The 19,795-nt window shown below is 34.5% G+C and overlaps 1 protein-coding gene across 2 annotated transcripts; it reads left to right on the top strand.

Annotated features, from left to right (window-relative positions):
• The first annotated feature begins 10 nt into the window (after positions 1 to 10).
• On the top strand, positions 11 to 19,795 carry LOC146160323 (TBC1 domain family member 9-like). 2 transcript variants are annotated; one of them, XM_083386037.1, is made up of 23 exons: positions 11 to 275; positions 497 to 645; positions 2,642 to 2,853; positions 6,774 to 7,029; positions 9,399 to 9,580; positions 9,946 to 10,053; positions 10,121 to 10,280; positions 10,383 to 10,468; positions 10,526 to 10,652; positions 13,418 to 13,556; positions 13,673 to 13,794; positions 14,046 to 14,180; positions 15,177 to 15,392; positions 15,723 to 15,836; positions 15,932 to 16,063; positions 16,135 to 16,259; positions 17,017 to 17,118; positions 17,408 to 17,519; positions 17,575 to 17,728; positions 17,849 to 18,070; positions 18,137 to 18,252; positions 18,368 to 18,484; positions 18,556 to 19,795. In XM_083386037.1, exons 1-23 carry the CDS (start codon positions 50 to 52, stop codon positions 19,249 to 19,251), a joined length of 4,008 nt encoding a protein of 1,335 aa, XP_083242163.1. In that variant the 5' UTR covers positions 11 to 49; the 3' UTR covers positions 19,252 to 19,795. The 2 variants fall into 2 exon arrangements, with proteins under 2 accessions (XP_083242163.1, XP_083242164.1); XM_083386038.1 differs by lacking the exon at positions 11 to 275 and having other exon boundaries at positions 522 to 645; positions 2,647 to 2,853.

Here is a 19,795-nt window from a genome sequence, read left to right as displayed (position 1 = left end):
TTACAGGACTACTGCTTAGGGATGTCACAAACTTTTATTTTATAAAAGTATGTGGAACAAGCCTATTGAAGTTCTTCTGGCAAATGCCCTTTGGGTTACTGAAAGAGCAAATCTTTACTTCGTATTGCAACGACGCAAAGGTCATGGAGATAAAGGATTTAGCTCCATTCTTGTAAATACATTAGATACTGTTTTGGATTCAAGTGCCAAAGTTTCACCTTACAGGATTTTACACCAAACACCAAGTTCAGAAATAAGCTTTCAAATAGCAACAGGTAATTTAACTTGCATTAAATAACAGTACGGTAGAGATCGGCTTATATCACTTTTTGGGATTGATACAAATTCAAGATTTTTCTGGTTTTGACATCTGAAACCCGGCACTGATACAAATTTTTTTTACACATTTTTTTTTTTTGACATTTTTTTGTGTCAATGACACAATAATTGCTAGTTGAAAATACCAATTATAAAAAAATGATGAATATCATTATAGGTACCTCCAAGAAAGAAATTTTTGCAAAATGGGAATGGTTAGAACAAAATGTCATGCCAACACTTAACACATTTGAAAATGAATCAGATGAAACTGAATTTCTGATTGGAAAGATTGAAAGTTTGGTTGCAACACAGAAAGCAAATCAGGTTTGTAGGCGTAGCAATTTGAAAAAGAGAAAGTTTGTGTTTATTTAAAAAGTAATCTTTACAGGGTTGAATAACTTCAGCAGGGGTCGGCAACCTACGGCCCACCACCTATTTTGCAGCCTGGGCAAGAGGTCGTTACTCATATTTTTTTGTCTATCTCAGTGGTCTCCAACCTTTTTAATAAACGACCCCAATTTAAATAAATTGAAATCAGAATTAACATTGCGACGCCATTTTTGTTTTCATAATACTGCTGAACCTAAGTAACACAAGAGAATATGCGTAAATTATACATATTTCCAGAGAACTGTGGCTACATAATGAGCACCAAAATGATTTATTTTAGAAGAATACGAACGAAAACAAAAATTTCAATTTGTACATATAGTGTCCACTAGTTTTGGAAAACGCGGCTCCATTTTGCATATGTAATGCTCTACTACCGTTTAATGCACTTCAAGCCAATTTGCAATGTTTTATTTTTAATACTCATTGCGCTGAATTTTATTAAACAAAGCCATTTGGTTGAAAACGGAGAGAGTACCGTTTATTAACTCACAAATTGGACAAAGTAGGATAAATTAATTGCATCGAAGTCCAGAAGTATTTTTTTGTGGTTTGAGGGAATTTCCTAAATGCGCCATACAAAACCTAAAGCTATCAAAAAAGAAATTTCGCCAACTTAGTTTATCTGAATGTACTTTATTATGTTGCTTACTATTTTTTGCTTTTTAAATATGAACATAATTTAGAGAATTTAATGGACCTATTCAAATTACACCATTAACTAGATCCTTGGTTCCACCTTTTCGTTGTGATCATTAAGGACGTTGTACTCAGGGGTGAAGCGGGGGAGTGGGGGTTTCAAGGAGTCTAGACAACTCTCTTTGAAATCTCAGTAAACAATGATGACAATACCAAAACCGTTATTGCTGCAATGGCACACCGGCAAAATTGCACCTGGCATAGAAAAAACTCTTGCTACTTATGCCGCCACTGCATAACACCACTCATTATTGTTGTTTCATTTAGCAGGTCACCTGTCACTGGCCCAAACAACAGTTAGGCTGTTCTGACACCGCAATTCCATAGCGTTACGCGTGTAATTGAAATCATGTGACTTGAATGCGTCAACGAGGTGTTGGTTTTTCTAGCGTTGAAGTGACAATTCTAAACACCCGTAACTTCTTAATAATTGCCGTTTTTAGCATCTAGAATACACAAAATGTAAATTTTTTCGGTCTCCACTCATACCCGCTAAAGGTTTATAAAAAAAAAAATAATTTCAAAGCCAAAAAGGTAGAGTAAATCGACATCATCTTGATAAAAACGTTTTGATACGCACTTGTATCGTCTTTAGTTTATATGAGGATAAGTAGCTGTTATGATACAAGTGATTAAATTGATCATGATACTGTAAGTAAATCTTGAATATTTTTTCAAGTTTGTATCGAAACGTCTTTATCAAGATGATATCGATTTACTAGACTTTTTTCGAGTTTTCGAGATTTTGATCTTTAAATTATCAATCATTTTGTCTTTATACAGACTTGAATCACACAAGACCCCCCCAAGGTGATTTGGGTTCTAGCAGTGATTTTGGTTGTGACATCCCCCTTTGTAACGGTCACACTACGTGCCTGGCTATACTGACTCGATTTTTAACCAAACAAATGTAAACCATGTTTTTTTCAAATGTAAGCTAGTTAGACCAATTTCAAGTGAAAAAAATCCTAGGTCAGTTCTTCATTACCAGTTTTTTATAATAAAATGCCTAAAATTACATGTTTTAACACAATATTGAGTTAAAATTTATTGCCGCCCGCAGAAACCTTTCTGAGTTTGGGTCAGGCACGAGACTAGGAAAAGGTCGCCGACCCCTGATCTACAGTAATCAAAATAATAAGCCGGCCTTAATAAGTATATGTAAAAACTATTAAACTTTAATTGTTCGTAAATCGTTTTCAGATATATATATATCACTAATTTTTTTCAGTCTAGTGAAAACAGCAGTAGCAAGAAATTCAAAGAGGCCTCGCTTAAGTTTCACAACCTTTTTGGAATGCCACCTGAAGAAAAGTTGGTTAACTACTACTCGTGTAGTTACTGGAAGCGAAAAGTTCCTAGACAAGGATGGTTGTATCTTAGTGTGAACCACATATGTTTTTATTCATTTTTACTTGGTAAAGAAGCAAAATTGGTCATTAGGTAATATTATTATGTTGTTACTTGACTTTTCTTGTAAGAAGATGTGTACTCTTTACATGTTACATTTTTCTTAACTTGTTGGTCTTTTTAAAGACAATAAATTAAGATGGAATCATTAGGGATGTTCAAAGTAGAATATCGAATCCTTGGATTCGAATCCAATTCTGCCGTTTATTTCAGGTAATTGGAACCGATATAATTTAATGTTTTACACAATTGTTACGCCTAATTGTACAAACGCGTCTGGTGTGTTGGCCTGTCGCTGCGGCGACAATTTATAGTGCTTGCTTTAAATGTAACCTGGTAGTGCAGTGTCAGCGTTTTTTCGGGCGACCAATTGCTTCGCGTCTCGCGATAACAGTCGTCTAATAATTGAGTGTCAATCAAGCGTTATTGGGTGAGCGACTAACAGGTAATGTCTGGTATGGAGTTATGTCAATGGTAACTTTGTATTCTATGCAATAAATTATTTGACTGCATAACAGATCATGTTAGTCAACAAAGAAGCACTAAGACCCAACAATGCTTTAAAAAACAGGACCGAATTGCTTAAGACTTCTGTGTGCAGTGTTGCATTGTACTCACTAATTGGCAAAAAATTAAGTTGTGGCAACAACCTGGATAGTTGACATATTACAGTTTACAGAAATGCCTCAAATGACATGTTTTGAGAATGGTAAACATATGGGAGATTTTTTTATTATAATGTACACATGTTTTGGGAGATTTATAGCTGTGATTGTGGGCCCTGTAGGGTATATTAAGATCAGTGTTCCCGCTAATTTTTTACCATGTGCGCAGGTGCCGAAAATTTTGCGTACAAGCCGAATATAAGTGCGCAAAGTGCCTAAAATTTTTAACAAAAAAGTGCCCAAATTGAATACGTGGGAGACTTTTTTTTCTTCACTATTTTCAGTTTGTTATTATCCGCGAAGTTGCCAATTTACCCGCAAGTCCTTAATAATAATTAGTTCATTAGTAGTTAATCCAGGGGTGTCCAACTCAAACATGCCGGCGTGCCAATTTTTATCTTATAACTTCTTCCCGTGCCGAAGTTTCGTAACCGAACCAATTCTTTTTAATCATAAAAGCGCTTTTTTACCAAAAATCAGAACGTTTATTTGAACTTGAAAAAAAACTGTCTAGTAGAAATGCGCATTACTAGGCCTACATCAAAGTGTCTCTCGGTGAGCTTACTTTTGTTTCTTCACACCAAGCTATATAATATTATGTGAATATGCTATAAGCCTCCACACATGCAGTATAATGTTATAATATCAAAAGTAATTGTTGATTGTTCTGATTGCCGCGATTGTTTTATATTGTGAACAAACAATGGCAATTGGCTGTATAACAAATTTAGTATTATCTGACAATTGGCTAAATAACAAATTGAGCTCTTTTGGCAATTGGCCAAATTACAATTTTAGTATTTTTGGAGAAGGGCTTTGCGTGCCATTTTTTATTAGTTGTTCCGTACGTAGCTCAAATAAAACTAATTGGGCACTTTTTTGTTCCGTACGTAGCTCAAATAAAACTAATTGGGCACTTTTTTGTCCATATGTAGCTTAAATAAAACTGATTTGGGCAATTTTTGTTCCGTACGTTGCTCGAATAAAATTAATTTGGGCACTTTTTTTCCATACCTAGCTTAAATAAAACTAATTGGGCACTTTTTTGTCCATACCTAGCCCGTACGTAGCTCGAATAAAACTATTTGGGGCACTTTTTGTTCCGTACGTAGCTCAAATAAAACTAATTGGGCACTTTTTTGTTCTGTACGTAGCTCAAATAAAACTAATTGGGCACTGTTTTGTCCATACGTAGCTTAAATAAAACTAATTTGGGCACTTATTGGTCCGTACGTAGCTCGATTAAAATTAATTTGGGAACTTTTTGGTCCATACATAGCTTAAATAAAACTAATTGGGCACTTTTTTGGTCATACAAAGCTTAAATAAAACAAATTGGGCACTTTTTGGTCGTACAAAGCTCAAACAAAACTAATGTGGGCACTTTTTTGTGCCGTACGTAGCTCGAATAACACTAATTTGGTCACTTTTTTGTCCATACCTAGCTTAAATAAAACTAATTTGGGCACTTTTTTGTCCATATGTAGCTCGAATAACATTAATTTGGGCACTTTTTTGTCCGTACGTAGCTCGGATAAAACTATAATTGGGCACTTTTTGTCCGTACGTAGCTCGGATAAAACTATAATTTTGGCACTTTTTGGTCGTACAAAGCTTAAACAAATCTAATGTGGGCAATTTTTGTGCCGTACGTAGCTTAAATAAAACTGATTTGGGCACTTTTTGTTCCGTACGTAGCTCGAATAAAATTAATTTGGGCACTTTTTGTCCATACGTAGCTTAAATAAAACTAATTTGGGCACTTTTTTGTCCGTACGTAGCTCGGATAAAACTAATTTGGGCACTTTTCTGTCCGTACGTAGCTTAAATAAAACTGATTTGGGCACGTTTTTGTCTGTACGCAGCTCGGATAAAACTAATTTGGGCACTGTTTTGTCCATACGTAGCTTAAATATAACTGATTTGGGCAATTTTTGTTCCGTACTTAGCTCGAATAAAATTAATTTGGGCACTTTTTTGTCCATACCTAGCTTAAATAAAACTGATTTGGGCACTTTTTGTTCCGTACATAGCTCGAATAAAACTAATTTGGGCACTTTTTCGAAACTTTCCTGAAGCAAAAATGGGGTGCATAAGGTATTAAATGTATTAATCTTTGCAAAATAGTGATAATGTGGGCTTCAGGAGACGACTGGAGGTCGAATTTAAGTAAAAAACAACTTTCTTATTTTTTTTTTGCTTGCGCACTTCCGTGAAAAAAAGTGCGCAAGTGCCCAAAATTTTGCGCAAAAAAGCGCTTAGCTGGAACACTGATTAAGATTAACTCCTTCCCCAAACAAAATCGAGTTAAAATAATTTAATAAAAATATACTAGGATTCGCTCTTCTGGATTCGTTATTCTTGATTCGAAACCTATTATTCTAGAATACCTTGGGATTTTACCTTGAACATCCCTAGTAATCATGTTCAAATTCTTTAATCAAATTCTAAAAGGGCAGAAGTGCCTGTTTATGGATATAACACTATTATTGAAAATAAGTGAAACAGACACTAAATATAAAGGAAATGGTAATTAATAACACTCCTAAATGCTAAAGCACACAATTTTGAATAGTATATCATATCTAATAACAAAAACTGTTGTAAGTCCAAAAGTGCCATTTTTTATTCAATTTGTGTACTAATGAAGTTGTTGCGCCTTTTTTGCGAATACTATCGTATCTCTAGCTTCTTTAGTTCACGAGATATGAATTTCTTAAAAGTGTAGTAGATGCAATTGTTTCTTATAAAATTGGTTAAAAGTGTTGTGCGTGTCCATTTACGACAATTTTAGGATTTTGTGTTCCTTTTTTTATAAAATTGCCACAGTTTTATGAAAAAACCAAATTAACGACTTTAGACGAGTTTAGTAGCGTAGTGATGGGTGAAACCGTCGAAAACAGAACAAAGGGTGTGAAATATCATGGTATTCTGTTTGTGTTGTGCATTTTGTAAGTTAAACCGCCGTAGTTATAGTGAGTAGTTGGAAAGTGTTGTAACTTCTTCTAAACAGATTGATTCAAATATGAAAAACTGTCGTAACTCTACAAAAAACGACTTTAATATAGAATATTTAATGCCTAAAACAGGCAATGAGAAATTTCACTGGTATGACTACTTTTATTGTGTAGTACTTAACATTATATATTAGAATTATTCTGTTTTGCCAACAAAAACGAAAACTTTTTTAAAACAAAAAACATTAAAATAAGTTTTTCTCAAAACCATAAATTTGGACCTACGACAGTTTTTTTTTATTAGCGATGTTATATTGTTTATAATTTTCAGATGGACTGATGTCACCAACATGCAGAAAAACACAACCATATTGGTGCCTGAGAGCGTTACTGTTTCAACACGGGATAGTCAATTTGTGTTTTCCATGTTTATAAATATATCTGAAACCTACAATTTAATGACACAATTAGCAAACATAGCAATTCGACAACTATTGGACAAAGAGGGTTTTGAAGAGGACACAAGTTTGATTGATCGATTACCTACAACAACGCGAAGCCAACAGAAATCTAAAAAAAAGAAAAAGGTTCATTGTTCCTAAAAAACTTTACACAACCCATATTTATTTTGTTTAAGGTTTTCCTCTCAATATTTGAAAGAAATACTTTAACTAGAATCAGTGGCATATGGAGGAGGTGGGGTTTGGACCCCCCTTTTCGTAATGTGATATTATCGTTTTTTTTCATTTTTGTCGGGTATTTGCTTACTGTCATATGCGGCAATGTTTTTGCTGTAATTGGGTCATGCGTCTTAAGCTAATGCGGAACGGAAATCAAACGCAAAACGCCGATTTTCATCTCTTGTTTAGTCAAACGTAAACGAAGTATGTTTTTCTCTTTTGCCTTTTGTTATTTGTTCAGGTTGGCTGATTAGCCAGGGTTTATTCGACAAATGACAAAGCTAAGTCAAGACTTCTTCCTTTTTTCTCCTGCTAATAACGCCGAGTTAGGCTCATGTTTTCCGCTGTTCGCTGTCTTCGCTAATGTCAGATGTTGGTGTAGCAACAGGCTTCTATAACTAACACACGTGGTCTAACTGTGACTGAACATTCAAAGTCACCTTTTTATGTAATGATAGTTACCGCTAAATTATTCTCTATTAGCATATCCTAAGACCACGTGTTTAGTGTGTAATTGACACAACTTATTTTCTCTCAACCACATCTTGCATTTTAGCTGACTTAACACACTGTTAGGCACAGATGTTGCGCTAATCGTTGCATAATAACACCCCCAAAAAAAACGATCTTCGTATAGTATTTCAGGTGCCAAAAGGCGTGCTTGTAATTTAGCGTAGTGCGTACATCAGACCTGGGAACATACGGCCCGCGGGCCGGATCCGGCCCGCCAAGCAGTTTAATCCGGCTCGCGGTTTATTTTCAATAAAATACATAGGCTAAGCGAAAACCAGGGCAAGTTGACAGATCTTGTCAAGACCCCGCTAAATTCGATTTTTAGCCAGTTCTAAATGCTAAAACGGAAATTATTTTCTCTTCTGTCTTTGTCGTATGTTCCACGCGATTGTTTGGCAACTTTACAGACAAATAGCGTCCTCTGCTCAGTGGCACTCTCTCTAACGAAAGTTCAACAAACTTAGCCTAATATTGAAAATATATATAAATATTAGGCTAAGTTAGTTAAACTTTGTAACACGACGGTAACTTAAAGCTTTTAAAAAGAAGAAAAACATGTAGGTAAGTTTTTCGTACAAAATTTTCACGTAATTTAATCTTAAATTTTGGGTCAACGCGCCAAAGCGCCCCACAACTTAATAAACAATGCTTCACGTACCATCTAAATCTAAATTAAAGTTCGCATTTTCAAACACATAGTCGCAAATTTTTCGCGCTTCGCGCGACGTTTTGTGACCTTCTTTAAATCCGTCTTCAATTGTACATTTTCGCACAACTCTAAACGTATTACAAATTCATTGTTTATTTTTTTACACCGGAGTATGACGTCAAATTGTATGTATTTTAGATCCTATATTTGACCCGGCCCGCCACAATATTTTAGGTTTCTCATGCGGCTCGCGGCTAAAAATAATTGCCCACCCCTGGCGTACATGGAACTTTGCGCTGTTGATAGTCTAAACATGATTCTTCCAAAATAGCAATCATACATATTTCACAGTCTTGTTTTAGTTTTTTGCCTGAAGTTACCGATTACACACTATGTGGTTTCGACGCACATGTTTGCATTGCGTCTTTAAGGTTCGCTTTTGCTGGGTGTTAATTGGCTGTGTCTAATTATTTTTTTGTGAACTCATTAAAATCACTATTTTATGACGTCATTCCAGTCACTATTTTATGACTTCATTATTGATTATATCAGACGAAAAATAGGGGAATTCCCTAAGTTGGAATTTTTATAAGCCCCTGACTAGAATCAAAATAAATATCGAAATCAAAGACAAGTAGCGATGGTCATGCAGAAATCCATTTCTAGAATAACGAATCCTAAGTATTAAAAATAGTATATTTTCTTCAAATTTAGTCCCGTTTTACAAAGCATTGATTTGTTTTAGTTTTATTTTTCTATAAACATGAATATAATATACTGCAAAGATAACTATGTTCTACTCCATATTATGGACTAGTTTTACTCCACAATTATGCTATGGCGTAACCTTGCTTTTTTTGGCCTGAAGTTGACCTTGAGTAAACCTTGTAGCATACTTTGGTGCGTTTTGCAATGTGTTATTATTTTTGCAACCTTAAAGGTAACTGCAAAATCGCTGCCCTGGCAATATATGTTAAAAATAAAATTACTGTAAGTGTAACATGAGCAAATGAAACAATGATGCTTCTTTATTGTTTTAGAACCTGGTTGTTAACTGATGTGTTTAACATTTTATATAAATTTTACTAAAATTTTTAAATATCCATGTTTTTAGATGCCAACTCTTAAAAGAGACCTAGATGCACGTGCACGTAGTGAAAAATACCGTTCTATTTTTCGCTTACCAACAACAGAAAAGTTGGATGGGCATATTCAGTGTACATTGTGGGCTATTTATGATAAAAAACATATCTGGGGAAACTTATTTCTATCTCAAAATTTCATTTGTTTCTCAGGGTGAGTTTTGTTTTTATAGTCAACAAAATTTATATATATATACAACAACTTAGGGTGGGACCAAAAGTTTCAAACAGATATGTGTGTGTGCATGTAGTATGAATATTGTTGATTGTTTGTTACAGTAATTTGGCTTAGATGATGGTAAAGCTAACACCTATTTAATGTAACATCAGTAAGAATACTTATATTAGATGTATGGTTCTACATTTTGGTCTGCTTGACTGTAACATTTTTTTATTATTTAAAGCTGGTATAAATGCTCTTGTTACTACTCTTGTAATTTACTATAAAATTGAAAAAAATATACTGTTATAAAAAGGTTGTAGGTTATATCTTATTTTACTAAGACTTACTTTTTCTAGGCAATTTCAAGAAGTTGTTAACTTAGTAATACCTATGAGGGAAGTTAACATCGTTGAGAAAGCTGACAGCTCAAATATTTTGCCAGATCCCATTTCTATTACCACAAGGTTTGTAAGTTTCCAACTAGTTCATAAAGTTAACTACAGAGTTTTCTAAGACTTTTAAACTACACAGGGGTAAAATGACATTTTTATTCGGGCACCTTCATGAAAGAGACTACTTGGTTAATCTGATATCTGACTTTTTGTCAAAAACGAAGCACAACAATTACAGGACAACTTCCAAATTGTCTGTTTCATCACACAAAGCCACTTCACCTAAATTCGAAGAAAAGGTATTTGTCTATTTTGATGTTTTAGTTTAAGGTTAGTTTACCTTTTTGTACATATATATATATTTTTAATTTTTGGTGAAAACCCTATTTTTATTTTGACAGGAGAACAACTTTATTTCAGATTCATATGACACACAAGAAACTGTACCTGTTGAGCTACAACCTGCGCTTGCCACCGTTTTCAATAAGTAGGCAGAATTGTATGAACACAGAGTGGACAGTATTTGAATTAAACTTTTTTACAGGCGTAATTCCACAGATATTGACCCAAAGGAAACAGTTAAAGAACACTTATGGAGCATTCATTTCTCAGAATATGGTCGTGGAGTTTGTATGTATAGAACACCAAGGACTAGAGAGCTAGTAATGAAGGTATGAAGCTACATATCATTTGCTTTATTTACAGCAGTGGTTCTGAAAATGTCTAACTAAGTTAAGAGATTCTGTAGTGCCCTGTTGAACTTTTTGTAATTTAAAAATAACTCATTCAACAACAAATAGGCATTGAGTGAAGCCTCAGATAAAATTCCCTATACTTAGGTTAAAAATTTTTACCAATTTATTTCAACCCGATGCTGCCCAGGTTAAAAAGAGCATACTAATGTCTATGTGGAAGCAGCATATAATTGAACGATGTGTAATAAATAGGGCCATTTTTATTTTAACCTAAAAAAAAAAATTTTAACTTTATTTTTATCAAATTCTAACTTTATTTTAACCTAACGAAATTGCTTGTTAGTAGAGGCTACAGTTCTTCCTTGAATTGATGCCAGTCACCTGTTGCGCCCCCGCCGCGACCTGCGCACTGGGGCCTGGCCCCATACAGTTGCCCGGCGGGTCGCAACCGCGCGAGTTCTTGTTGTTTGCAAAGGCTTCTGGTCAGATATGCTACCTGTCATAACCACAACTAAAATTCCAATCAAAAGTATATTGTTACAACGAATTAAAACGTTATCAAATAGCATTAGTGAACGTTATTTTCAAGTTAATGTGAAACAGACAGCCACCGCCTATTGCAGCGACTGTCGGCTAAAACTTCACAAAAGACTTCTCTAGAGAAAAGCCCAAAGCCCCAAAGAAACGACATGTATATAGCCAATACGTAGGAAGAAAAAGAACACGAAAGTTATGTCATATTTGGCCAATAAGACTGGCCGGCACTCTAAAACATGGCTTAGGCATTACAGCGGCCATTCTAAGGCCAATTTGCAGCGGGAGTCAGACGCCAGCAAAACAAGTGGCTTGTGTTGCAGAACGTGAGAACATCGCCCACAAGACTGACAGTTATAGATTACGAGATTAAAGGTTACATGTCAAGTTTGAAACGAGGCGAACTAAAGCAGAAAAACTTAGGAATTTTACACACAACAATACGGAAAACTTTACATCATCAAATATGATATTATGTAACTGGAGAACATATTTGGCAAACGAAAGCTGAAACGCGTAATCTAAAGCCCTATTTAAAAATTCGTAAGATAACTTAATGAACTCTAAGATTTGGCTTATGGCAATTAATTAATTTGGGTGTTTAAGTGTTGATAAACATGTAACACACCCAAACTTAATATTTTGTCGATTTCAGACCCAAACGTAATATTTTGTCGCAAAGTCAAGGTGTTTTATGTATTCTTAAAAGTGCATCGGGTTTTTTGGCGATAGATTTAGCTTGCTTAGGCATTTTTGTATTACAGAATGTCAGTAGGCTATTTCTAAAATCCAAATTGTTGATCTTCGAAAAGACCACGTTTATGAAGATAAAGTGTTTTATAAGAATTGTTTAAATACGTAACAATAAATAAAAAAAATGGACAATTTGCGATAAAAGTTACCGCTGATCCAAGTGGGCATTGTGACATGTTGCCTGCTTTTATGGGTTAATATGGTTTAATTGTGTCACAGTTTCTGATTTACAATGCTTCCATGACGATTTTTACAAACAATTTGACAAATTTTGACTTTATTAAAAAAATTTACCTTTATTGTAAATTTTAACTTTATTTTGACCTATAAACTTCTTAGAAACAGTCCCCTAGGTGCTGAAAACAACTTTATTCTTTAATTAGTGGACAGACGAGTTCCTTAAAAACATTTAACTTTATTGACTTTTGTGGTCCCTAGTAATAAATTATCACATTTATCTGCATGACTGAAAAATCTAATTGTAGGTCTTCATAAACTAAACTTTCCACATTTTTTGCATTTTAATAAACAGTATAAAATGAAAAATACCATACAACTAAAAAAAAGCAATTTTGCGTACTGTCTGTGGTCTTTTGTCTAGTCCAGGGGTTCTTAAACTGGGGTCCATGGAATCCTTCGGGGTTCGTGAACTAGTTTTAGGGGGTCCATGAAGGCTTACTTAAAATATTAGTGTATATTTAAGAAGTAATCTTTTTTTAAAGAAAACCGTTTGATTAAAAATAAAACGGTTTTGCACTAAATCCTATTTAGACTCCATTTCACTTTCACATTTTTGGACCAAAATCAGCAGATTTATAAAGTCTATTTGTACTGTGACGTCAATTTATGATGTCATTTTGATTTTTTTTGCCGACCGTGGTCCATGCTAGGTTAAAAAAAATTTTAGGGGTCGGCGGTAACAAAGTTTAAGAACCCCTGGTCTAGTCTTAATCACTCTATTACATGTTGTACCATCCTTGTGTAAGTTTTATTTTAGGTTAGCTGATGTCCCACGTTATAGGCAATAATTTAAAAAATATTATGGTATTTTAATATGTAACCAAATTGCAATGTAGTGTGATATTTGCAATGGACTGAATAAATACACAACATTGTACTAAGCACAATACACATATTTTATGTAACCAAAACCTGTGACATAATTCACCAGGAATCACTAACAAACTCAAAACATTAAGTCGTAGCAACAATCGTTTCATATTCAAGCAAATAAGTAGTGTGTTACACACTGCGCCAAACATCAGAAAAATCCTATCATAAAAATTTGATGAAAGTCAAAACTGCTGCATTAAACCCGATATTTTGCGAACTCTGCCTAAATTTTGCATGCTTAAACATACTGCAAAAAGGAATTAAATATAAAAGTTTAACTTAAGTTAGAGAACTACTGATTATTATTAAGCATAAATGAATAGCATATTTTTTAAATGCAGGGTATTCCAGACAGCCTAAGAGGTGAAATTTGGATGATTTATTCTGGAGCCATTAATGAGATGGCTAACCATCAAGGTTATTATCAATCTTTGGTAGAACAAAGCATGGGAAAATGTACGTTAGCTACTGACGAAATTGGTAAGTACCACAACACCTGAGCAGCTTTATAAAGTAATAAGCCCTTGTGCCAAATAATGCAACTAAACAGTCACTATTGCTTTACGTCAATAAATTAAGTATCAGATTTGTTTTAGAGCGAGACCTTCATCGTTCCTTACCAGAACATCCAGCATTTCAATCACAGCGAGGAATCGGAGCTCTTCGAAGGGTTTTGACTGCCTATGCTTTCAGAAATCCTAGTATTGGATATTGTCAGGTACTGAAATTATTACAGCGCTAGACAGTTAATAGGTGTAACGTTTTTTTAGCGCCTATAATCTATATTGAATAAAACCTTCTACACATCTTTGTGCAACTCTGATCTAGTCCCACACAAGCCCTACTTAAAATAAAAGCACATACATAAAACAGAGTTGGTAAAAATAGTTCTATGTTATAGTAGTAATTTGTGATATACATGTTTATTGTTTAGTATATAATAGATATTTCTTATTTCTTACTTAATAGGCAATGAATATTGTTACATCCGTGATGCTACTATATGCCACAGAGGAGGAAGCTTTTTGGTTACTTGTGTCACTTTGTGAGAGACTTCTACCTGATTATTACAATACTAGGGTTGTTGGTGCCTTGGTTGATCAGGTATACCTAAGCTAAAACATATAACTAAATATTTAGTGCTCTCTTCTAACCAGCATGTTTTGGTTTGTCTATTTTTTTAATTGTCTAAGTATATTCAGCATTGGATAATATTCAATGATAGGCTCATTTAAAATCAATCGTGAATGGTGGTGAAAAAATGTTTAAGTTCCAACTATGAAAAAGAGAGAACCCACCAGTTACAGGCCATGCAGTTATGATTTATACATTGTGTATGAGATCAAAGTTGTCATCACAAGACACATCACGCAATGTTGAACATTCAACGAGTGCATTTCAATCTTTCTATAAAATTATATTAGAGAATACTCACATTTGTCAAAGTTTACGCCAGTGATAAGTGACAACATAATGGCTGCATTTTTAAAGCTTGTAATGGCAACCCCAAAGATGTTATTGTTTTGGTCTAGTACTTGCAGATGTGGAACCGTACAAATTTCCAACTCCTCTTGGCACATTGACCAAAGTTTAAGAACGTCCACCCAGATTTAAGAAAGTGTTGTCATCATTTTTTTTTTTTTTTTTTTTTTTAATTCAGACAATTTAGCAAGTTTTCTCAATAGGTCAATCGCCAAATTTTGTTGATTTGTCTGCAAAATTTAAGCTTGTTCAGCAATTAAAATCATGAATTCATTTCACTATTTTAATGTCAACAAGTTCAAAACACGGGAAAGCTTTCGATAAGCTAAAATTAAAAAAAAAATAAACTGAACCACCCTACATAATATACAAAGCATTGTCATGCGCCCCATACAGACAATTAGATATAAACATTATGAAAAGACTATTGTTTTACATAATTGCATTCCAGCGAAATTCAATGTTAAAGAACAATAAAAACTTAACATCGCTAGGAGAACGTTAGACAGCAACCTGTGTTTCATTTATTAACTAATAAACTGACGTTTAACAATTGTCATGCTATTTTCGATTAAAAGTTATAATTTTTTTTCTTTAATTAACTATTAACTTGTTTAGGGCGTTTTCGATGATTTGACCAAGCAATTTCTTCCTCACATACACAAAAAACTAGATGCACTTGGAGTGGTGCGCACCGTTACTCTGTCATGGTTCCTCACTCTTTTTTTGTGTTCCATGCCATTTGATTCCGCTGTCCGCGTTGTTGATTCGTTCTTTTATGACGGTGCTCGTGTCGTATTCCAAATAGCCCTTGTTGTTCTTAAAGAAAATGAGGTATTTGACAGTATTATATTTTAAACAATACTTAATGTTGTTGAAAATAATATATTTTTTAAAGCAAAAGTTTAGTATATTCTTTGTTGCTTTAAATGTGTCTATATTATGTTTTTCTCAAGCAACAATTTGCTCTACAAAGCAACTCGTTCAAGTATTATCAATTGATTAATTATTTTAATATAACTGTGTAGTCTTTTATTTATTTGCAAATAGTGTAAAGGTTTACAAAACCAAGTAAAACGTTTTAATTTGCTGATGTCCACAAACTTAACAAAAAATGTAACCGTCACAGCTTTTTAGCAGTTAATAAAATTGCAATTTATTTAGGACCAATTACTTAAATGCAACGATGATGGTGAAGCAATGACAATTCTAGCATCTTACCTTGACCATGTTGGAAACCGCGATGCAAGGGTGCCAACTTTTAAACACTCTTCTCAGGTAATTGGGGCTAATTTTACCACACTTGTTGTTATTGATTTTGACACGCTGATTAAATTGAAGAAAAGATAAAAATCAATTGTACGTCTTTCAAGAGTTACAGTTCACCGGTTACGTCTCCTGCACCCCCAATTGACATATCTGATTTAATATCACAAGCTTATGCTAACTACAATCAAGTTACAACAGAAAAGATTGAAAAGATGAGGTTCAAACAAAGGATGGAGGTTATTGATGTCGTGTTAATCATTAAATAAGCTTAAAAACTTATATCCATGTAAGACGTTTAATTAAGCAGGTTGTGCAGCGACTGGAGGATTCAACAGCACGGTCAATTGTCAGAGGTTTGTTATCAGAAACCAAATTCACCTTCAATGAGGTGGAAGACCTTCTTATGTTATTCAAAGAAGAACAACTTTCAAGGTGGAATAGTAAATAAGTTTTAAGAAACTTATCCATTACTCATAGAACGCCTCGGTATTGGCATATTTAAGTTAGAGCAGTGGTTCTCAGCGTTTTTTTATCTCGTGGATTTCTTTATAAAAACGGTACTGTAAATATATCAAGTCATAATCTTTATCCCTCGTACCTCAAAAGACTAAACTGTTGAGATTAGGGCTGTTCAAATCCAGGCTCGCGGGCCACATGTCTGATTGTTCGTGGCCCGCGAAGCACTGTTGAATTATTGCAATGTGTACCGTTGAGGGTTCAATCAAGGCAATATAAGTGACAAACGAACAGCAAGCATGTTCAAATTGTTTGATTATGATTAAATATTTCTGGTAACACTATTAAATAAACTTCATCAAGTTGGAATACAGAGGGGTGGGAAATAACCGTCTAATTTTGGGCATGTTTTACACCGTTTCTGAGGAAATTAGTACTTTTTTAATTATTAATTACATATATTAATGCAAATAGTTGTTCGTTTTATTAATTTTACCGTCGGATCTCTCGTTTATTTTCCAAATTTAGATTATTTTTACATATACAACAATCCACTCATAACTGGTCAATGATCCACCCACAAGGCGTGGTTGGAAAATATTTCACCATACGCTATCCCTTTACTGTTTACAGTTTGGCACTTAGAATTAATTTTCCAAGTTATACTTTGGTAAGCAAGAAACATTAAACAATCTGTGTTTAATTTAATTATGTCTATCTATTTTCTATTTAGGACATATTGGGGTTCCATTGTGCCTGATCAGCGCGAAAGCAACACGTATAATCCATCTAAACCACAGTACGAGAACTATGTTGCTGACATTGATCAATTCAGGTAAGTGTTCAGTGTTCAATTCATGTGTTTGTGTGTAGACTAGCTTTTTCATTAATGATGGCGTAGCTAGAATACCCAAAATCGTCCAGGCTTGCCCTAGTGATGACTTTAAATTAACAAAAGATATTTTTTGCGGTTAGATTATAAAGAAGCACTTAGAATATTACGAATTTATTAGTTACCCCAAACTACTTTCTGTAATTCACTTAGTTCGTGGAGTATTATCGTGAATATAATGCATGTATTTTTTAAGATAAATAAGGGAAAAAAACGATGTATTTTAAATCAGGCTGCTTTTCGGTGCTTTGTGTCCGTGGAGTTACGGAACACACACAAATCAACTTTCCGAACAAATTTTTCATCTCTGTGATCTCGATAAAAACAAGTCTGTCAACTTCAAGGTCGGTAGTTTATATTTAATTGGTTTCGGGATTTTATCATGATTTTGCATTTTAGGACTTTGTAAAGAACTTGGGCGTTATTTGCAAAGGTGACGCACAAGAAAAACTTCAGCTTCTTTATCGAATCCACTTGTTGCCCCCAGAATCGACTCCTATTTTAGATCCTTTTATTGACGACAAACAACCAGAGGAAAAATCGTACCTTAAAGGTATTTTTAGCTTTATTTTTTTGTAATTAAAATCTTAAACCTAATGCTTAAATTTAAAAAATACTTCGATCACAAATGGTAATCGTTTTTATTATTTTGTTCCTCGTTGTTGACTTCCAGCTAACAATGAATCAAAAGATCAAGTTCAGCTAGATGGTGCTGCTAGCAGTTCAATGCCATTGCCTGCGATTGAAACAACTTGTGAGAAAGTATTGGAACCTGTGGAAGATTATTTTTCACCAAACAGCGCGCCTCTTGACTCCCAGATAAGTTTACAGGAAGATTTAGAAACTTCAATAAGACCTACATCATTTCCTACCCCACTTCAAGAAGAAATTACTGGTACAAAACAAATTTGTGTTTACTTTAAATTTCCTTAGATTAACTAATCGTAAAAACATATCGTAGAACAAACAACCAAAACGTCCCCCGAAGAGAAAACTTATGACTATTACCTCGCCAAATATGAACAAGCAAAAAAGGGAACTGGCGATCAAATGAAAAACCTGCCGCACATGAACCAGGTTTTTTATCATTTATTTAAAAAAAGTACAGATACATAATAAAAACTAAAAACAGAAAAATAAGCTATATTATAACTTAAAACGGTTAGATTGTTAATATTGCTTTCGTTAAAAGGTTCAATTCATACAATTATGCAAGACCCTTTACAATTTATTCCGAGAAGACCCAAAAGAACAGCAACTCTACCACTCGATTGCAACTGTTGCCTCATTGCTTCTGCAAATGGGAGAGGTACATAACAACATTACACAAGAAAATATTTGTTTTTTAATATATTTCACAAAACATTTCTTTGCTTTAAGGTCGGAAAGCAGTTCAAAAAAAACAAATCATCTGACAACACTTGCAACAACACACCTCAGCACCTTGCTGATGCCCACAGCACCCCGGGACATATTGAACATCGCAGGTGCGGCAGTGATGAAACCGATAAGCTGACGTCTGGCGCAACAAGTGGCAGTTCTTCTGCAGGCACGAGTGGCGACTTTGAGCGGGTGTCTGGCTACCTGGTTATCAGCAGTGAAGGTTCCGACGATTGTGCCAGCAATTCAGAAAAATTCGTTAAAATTACTCCATCAAGTTCATTGTCACAGCCGCCACAGGATGCTATAAAGATAACGGAATTAAAAAAGCGCGAATGCATAAATATTGACGAGAGCAACACACGTGGCAAAGATATTAATGTGGAAATTGAAGATGTTGGCGATGATACAGTCCTAGTGACTCCAGCTAAGGAAATGTCGCCCATCGTATTGCAAGCTTCAACCGACGCTGATTGGTCAGTTTCATTTGAGCAGTTCCTAGCCTCGGTACTTACTGAGCCGCCCTTGTGTGAGTTTTTTGAACGCAAGTACGACGTCTCCGATTCAGTGTCACGCCTGCGCAATCGACATGTGTTGGATCGACAAACCTCCTTCGCTTCGATAGCCTCTGGTAGTGAACTGCCCTCCCCGTCTCGTACTCTTTCCAGCTCTTCGCTGGGATCCGCGAACGATTGATAACACTATTGTCAGTAATAACTTTTTGCACTTTTTGGTGTATTTTATCTAAGTAGACCTTTCGACAGTGTTAGCTTGTTACTGTTTTGGGAGTTTAGTTGCATTTTAGCTATATCGCATATTAAAAATCAAACTTGGTGTTACACACCAAGCATGTGGAGTTAGCAATTCTTTCAAAAGCATGATTCTTTTTAAAAAGCATGATTTTTTTTCAAAGGCATGACTACACGTAAAATGCTGTATGTTTTTTAGAATTCAAATTTTATTCATTTCATATATATTGTTTTTTGACACGAAATAGTGCATACATTACCTTAATGCTGGCACGATGGTGATCGTATGAGAATTGTATTATTGCTAAAATATGTTGTTCCATTATCAAATAACTGAAACTCTATTTATTGTATTGTGTGATTATCGTGCTTTCACTATTCCATTCTTAAAGGAAAGTTTCCGTAGAAAACATAAAATGCAATAATAATTAATTTACCGTACGAGCTTCATGGCAAATGTGCAATCTTGACATTAAACAATATATTGAATA

This window comes from Ascidiella aspersa, chromosome 3 (genome assembly GCF_963924565.1).
Source record: "Ascidiella aspersa chromosome 3, kaAscAspe10.2, whole genome shotgun sequence".
Taxonomy (NCBI): domain Eukaryota; kingdom Metazoa; phylum Chordata; class Ascidiacea; order Phlebobranchia; family Ascidiidae; genus Ascidiella; species Ascidiella aspersa.
The sequence above is the reverse complement of the archived record's forward strand: the minus strand, read 5'-3'. Positions and strand labels throughout refer to the sequence as shown.

Coding starts and splice junctions, on each gene's coding strand:
- LOC146160323 (XM_083386037.1), top strand. CDS start 50: ATGTGGAACAAGCCTATTGAAGTTCTTCTGGCAAATGCCCTTTGGGTT. Junction 15,393..15,722: donor TTGTTCTTAAAGAAAATGAG/GTATTTGACAGT, acceptor CAATTTATTTAG/GACCAATTACTTAAATGCAA. Junction 18,253..18,367: donor ACCTGCCGCACATGAACCAG/GTTTTTTATCAT, acceptor TTTCGTTAAAAG/GTTCAATTCATACAATTATG.